The sequence below is a fragment of the Oncorhynchus mykiss genome, chromosome 15, assembly GCF_057628025.1.
Source record: "Oncorhynchus mykiss isolate SJ-2025 chromosome 15, ASM5762802v1, whole genome shotgun sequence".
Taxonomy (NCBI): Eukaryota; Metazoa; Chordata; class Actinopteri; order Salmoniformes; family Salmonidae; genus Oncorhynchus; species Oncorhynchus mykiss.
The window spans coordinates 60,653,894-60,659,277 of record NC_143036.1 but is presented as its reverse complement, the minus strand read 5'-3'; the positions used below and the strand labels follow the sequence as shown (position 1 = coordinate 60,659,277).

The 5,384-nt window shown below is 42.9% G+C and overlaps 1 protein-coding gene across 1 annotated transcript; it reads right to left on the bottom strand.

Moving 5' to 3' along the window:
• Positions 1 to 450: 450 nt before the first annotated feature.
• Positions 451 to 5,156, bottom strand: cbll1 (Cbl proto-oncogene-like 1, E3 ubiquitin protein ligase). The gene is made up of 6 exons (XM_021563760.3): positions 5,059 to 5,156; positions 4,287 to 4,454; positions 4,041 to 4,147; positions 3,848 to 3,931; positions 3,660 to 3,733; positions 451 to 1,773 (listed from the first exon to the last, which is right to left on the bottom strand). Exons 1-6 carry the CDS (start codon positions 5,069 to 5,071, stop codon positions 756 to 758), a joined length of 1,464 nt encoding a protein of 487 aa, XP_021419435.1. The 5' UTR covers positions 5,072 to 5,156; the 3' UTR covers positions 451 to 755.
• Positions 5,157 to 5,384: the final 228 nt, after the last annotated feature.

Sequence of the window (5,384 nt, the reverse complement as noted above, 5' to 3'; positions counted from 1 at the left end):
TTGATAAGGCACAAATGTTAGTAAAATACTTTTTAATAAAGTAATCTTGGGGTTTTGTCCTTGACATAATTACAGTGCCACCCCTCTCAAAATGTATTTATTTTCTCCCAGCAGCTATCTTCTCTTTTATCACACATAACTGTTTTGTTCAATCATGTTACATGACCTGGATTTCTACTTTTATTTTAAGCTCTTTCCAGAATTGAGAATGAGAAAAAAAACAATTAAGCAATTGTCTGAAGGATGGTGCTGTACCATCTGACATAAAAAGGGGGACAGTTTGATGAAAAAGTTTTAAATAAAAGGTTCAAATCCAGGTCATGTGATTAACCAAAACACAGGGCTCCCTCCACAAACAATGTCAAATATTAGATCATACACTGCCCCCTACTGAAATGGATGAAACAGTTTCCACAACTAATAATATTGAAAAATAATGAGATTTAACACTTTGTTAGAAAATATTTATTGAGACGTCATCAAACCAACATTTTTCAAGATACAACAATGTCCATTGGAGACAAATACAGGAGCGATTCAAATGTATCGTTGCTCATTTGACAGTCCAAAAGGTTCATATCAATAAAAGTGAACAGCTACATACATACATTCACCATAGACTAGTCTCTTTAAAGTGTTTCCATAGAAATGACAGTCATACAGAACCCAGAGACTCATGTTCACATTATTCAAACCAGTGGAGAGGAATAGGGAAAAGTCAAACAATGCCCCTAACTTTGTGGGGAGTTGAGAGTTTACTGATAATAAGGGCGGTAGCGAGACTGATCGGGGTGATGGGGTCCAGGCATCTGGCCCTGAGGTGGGGGGCCCTGCATCCTTGGAGGAGGAGGCCCTCTAGGGGCAGGCCACATCCCAGGGCTCAGACCCCCTTGCTGGTTAAAAGGGGGACTGAGTGTGCCCTGGTCCTCAGGGAATTGCTGCATGGAGTTAGGGTTATAGTGGTGGGGAGGGGGGGCGTTGACTGGAGGACCACCGTGTTGAGGTGGGGGGCCTGGAGGAGGGTGGTTCATGTAGGGGGGCATCTGACCCATGATGTGTCCTGGCGGGGGGGTAATGGGAGGGGGTGCGTTGGACATAGGCGGGGGAGGGCCGGCCTGGTTGTACACCATGTGGGGTGTCCCAGAGCCCTGGGGCGGGTGCTGCATGGGGTGGTTGATGGGTGGAGGGGGAGGAGGTGGAGGGCCGTAGTGCTGTTGAGGTGGTGCCATCATGTGGTGGGGATGGGACACTACAGGCTGACCAGGGTAGTCCCCAGGATGGTGGTGTGGGGGTGGAGCAGGGCCCGGGCCAGGAGGGAGAGGGTCACGGGAGGAAGAGGTGGAGGAAGAAGCGGAGTCATCCTGGATTGGCACGGTGATGAGGTTGCTGCGTGCGCGTGTAGTTACGGTGGCAATGCGGAAGGTCTCCTGGGAAAGAGGTGGTGCATCATGGGAAGCCGGTGGTGGCTGACCGTAGGGGTCATGACCCCCGTGTTGGAGAGGGGGCGGGAGGTGCCCTTGGGTCTTGGGCAGGTGAGGCGGGGGCACGCGGAAGCGGTCAGGAACCTCTGTGGATGGGGGAAGGTGCAGGGCGTCCTGGCGGCTTGCCAAAGCCTTGGCTGCCCTCATGTGGCGGTGGTTGATGTGGGCTTGCAGGTCACGCTGGGAAAGGTAGGTGCGCTTGCAGCCCTTCACAATGCTGCACATGTAGAGGGAGCCACGCAGACACTGTTCGATGCGCTGGACCGGGTCTGTGCAGCTGAAGAGCTGCATACTAAACAACACAAAAGGTTTAGTTAGTAAGTGCAGTCAGCAACCACACATACAGAAAGTATATTTTATATATTTAACCTTTATTTAACTAGGCAAGTCAGTTACGATTTTTGAAAATATTTTTTTATTTTTTTTACAATGACGGCAGGCTGGACTCGAACCAGGGTCTGTAGTGACGCCTCTAGCACTGAGATGCAGTGCCTTAGACCGCTGCCCCACTCGGGAGCCCTGTATATGGACAGTTGAATACACTAGTGCAGCGATTCTCAACTGGTGGGACGTTTTCAAATGGGTCGCGAGTAGTAATGGGGAAACATTTCCAGCCAATTGTGTAGAAAATAGGTTCATTAAGAAGCTTTGTTCAACAGTGTACACTAGTGGCGCCTAATGGTCAAAATAATTTACGACAGCCAAATTGGTATAGATGACATCACACATTCCTTCACACTTTACCTTCTCCCGAAACCAATCAGGTGGTTGTTCGACAAAACGAAGCACCGGACGTCATTGATCATGTGCTTCTGATAAAGTGATACAAGCCTCTGCACACTGTTTCGAAGCAAACTGCTTAGCGATTTTGATGCATGCCCCGGGGCGCCGGTATCAAATGCAACGTCACTAGACACGGCTGTCTGAGTAAAAAAAAAAAAAAACTTAAACAACTACAACCAGTTAGAACGTGTGTAGAAATTATAATGAATATTGTACTGCCATCCTGTTAGAAGGTAACAGATTATTTTATTACAATGGTTAAGATGCATTTTCATTGTGTTCCATGGTGTTATTCGCCCCCTAGTGGAGCTTTCTGGTACTTAGAAAGACTACGCAAACAGGAAGTAGAGAATTCGTTCTGCACGCATAGAAGCAGCTAAAACCAATGCTACGGTGCAGGTCTTTCAGTGTAGTTATTTCTTGTCACGCTTCAGCCTTAGAAAATATTTGTTTGTAAGTTCGATTCAAGCATTTAGCTAGTGATGATAATCTTGTTATTGATAGAGTTGATTATATATAAATGTTGGTTGCATTTACTCACAAATTGCAGTGCCTTTCATGTATGTCGTTAGCTGTATTACTTTGCTCGTGCGTCATGCAAACGAATTGTAAAATATACAATACTGTAGTTTTGTTACTGTTTCTAGTGTAATATGCTTCGCTACATAGATGGTTGTACATTATTAGAGTAATGAAAGGAGTTAGCCAATTACCATATGAGTAACAATTGGCTATATGGTTTGGCATCATGCCAGATGCATGGTACCTTAGCATGTGCTTTGTATTTATGCAACTTCAAATGTATAATGTACAGCTACAGTATATCGGTGTGAATTGAATACTAAAGTATATTTTTTTCTGTATTTTGCAGTTTCACAACATAAACGTTTTCAATATATTAATTCAAGAAAATTCACGCCTTGAGAGTTTTATTGAAGACTTAGTTGTTAGCTATCTGTCTAGTTTTGCATGGGAACACAACTCAAGGGCAGAATAAACATACTTAAAATATATACAGATAATTTAATCTCTTCACCATTTTTCTTCAATCAAAGTATTTTTTATATAGCTATTAGTAGAGCTATTTAGCAGATCTGGTTGATTTTGTGGTCTCAAACAAGTGAGCTTATTAACATTCATCAAGAATTTGGGATTTTTAAAATTTTTGACAATGAAAAGGTGGGAATGTTTTTCTCTTGTCATATAATTGCTACCTTTACTATCAATATAGCATTCAAAATATTTGTACAGATTACATTAGGGATATTTTTTGTTTCACAATGCAAATATTGACTGAGACAAGCTGGTTTAATTTGGGTCCAGAGGCAAAACCAGTTGAGAACCACTGCACTAGTGGGTAGGTTAAAAAAATAAATAATAATGTCAAGAGCTTACCCTGGGCACATCTTGTCTCCCTTCTTCTCGTGGAGCAACGCACACTCATAACAGAATACATGTTTGCATGGAATCTGGTGAGTTAATACAGATAATAACATTATAAGCTGCTGCACTCATAGCCTCTTACTATAAAAAAAAATTAGGAGACACAACACACTATGTAAAACGTGCTCGAAGAGACATACCATGCGTCCATAGATCCTTATGGGCAGACCACACTTGTCACAAAAGTGTGCTGGAATGTCATCCTTTTCACCTATCAAATTCAACTGTGGGGAAAAGACCAAGAGGTCTATGACACAGTAATGATGTAGGTGGAATGCATTCCTGCACCCCCCCCCCCCCCCCCCCCAACAACAATAGAAATTGAAACACTACCTTAAAGTCCCAAAACATTTGTTGGGGGAACTTCCGTTGACTTGAAAACACATCCCCCGCCTTGGTACCACAGTCAAACCTCTCCTCTTGCTTGAAGCTAAAACTCTCTAGAAACACAGATATGTTGCCTTACAGTAGTCCCATATGAAAGCTTGCTTCTATGACCTAGCAACAGGTTTCAATATCCCAATCCTAGCCCCTGGAAATTAAAACAACGAGATGAGAAAGCACTTGTGGCTGGCTAACCTTCATCCCCGGCCTGGGGTTTGGAGGGCTGCCTGCCCATGGGTCTTTGTGTCCGGGGAGCAGGTTTGCTCCTGATGGTTGGTTTGGAGATGAGTTTGATGGGGATGCGTCTGCGGACATCAGGGCCCCCAAGACTCCCCGAGCCGTCCGTGCCTTGCAGGTCATTGTCTGTGGGGGAACGATGGGTCATTCAAAATGTCAGTGACCAGTCAGTCATCTGCTACCAAGCGAACATTTACATGATACTTCCTACTAGCATTGACACTATAACCACGATAAATAGTTTAGCAAAGCGCTAGTGTTTCATTTTTGCCAACGCTAACATTGTCTGGAGTTTCAGAAGTTGGTGGGAGAATGCAAACCTTAGCTAGCACATAGTCTAAGCTACAAACATAACATTATTTATTCTGAATATGTTGTCAAGGTTAGAGTACTGTCCTGACAATTTAAGTTATTAGCTTAGCACTGGCAGATCAACTCCAATCGCCACTTTATTCTAAAAGTATAGCTAGCTACTACTGTAACAACACAGATCTGTGGACATTAACGCTAGCAATATATTAGCTCTTTAGCTAGCAGTGGGCTGGCAACGAGAGGTTGCTACAAGGCCGCATTTTTTGTACTTTAAACACTCCACTCATAATACTTGTAAAGTATAATTGAATATGAATACGTTTGAAAATTAAATCTATTTCGCTGTGTATCAAGTTAAATCTACTGATACACAAATAAAACTAAAATACAGCTGAACCTGGAGTCATTTGTCGCTTACCAATTTGGTCCATAATTCACCGCAATGCAGTATGGGAAAGTATAATAAAAGGGGAGGAGTTGAGTTCAACCACTGAGGGGATGTCACCAGCACCACAGCCAAAGTCACAAACCCCGCCCATTTCTATTGACCTTTTTAAAATCTTAAACCTAACCCTAACCTCAACCCTAACCACACTGCTAACATTATGCCTAACCTCAAATGAAGACCAAAAAGCATATTTTTGTATTTTTTTGAATTAATGTATTTTTTATTAACAACAAATCAATACAGGAAGTACATGTGGAAACACAAGTATATTTAAATAATATACAAAGGACAATTGG

What these genes read in the sequence shown, in the direction of transcription:
- cbll1 (XM_021563760.3), bottom strand. An exon ending in ACCCCAGGCCGGGGATGAAG is followed by an intron (nt 4,148 to 4,286) that starts GTTAGCCAGCCA and finishes CTGTGTTTCTAG; the next exon opens with AGAGTTTTAGCTTCAAGCAA. An exon ending in GGAGACAAGATGTGCCCAGG is followed by an intron (nt 1,774 to 3,659) that starts GTAAGCTCTTGA and finishes TGTGTTGTTTAG; the next exon opens with TATGCAGCTCTTCAGCTGCA.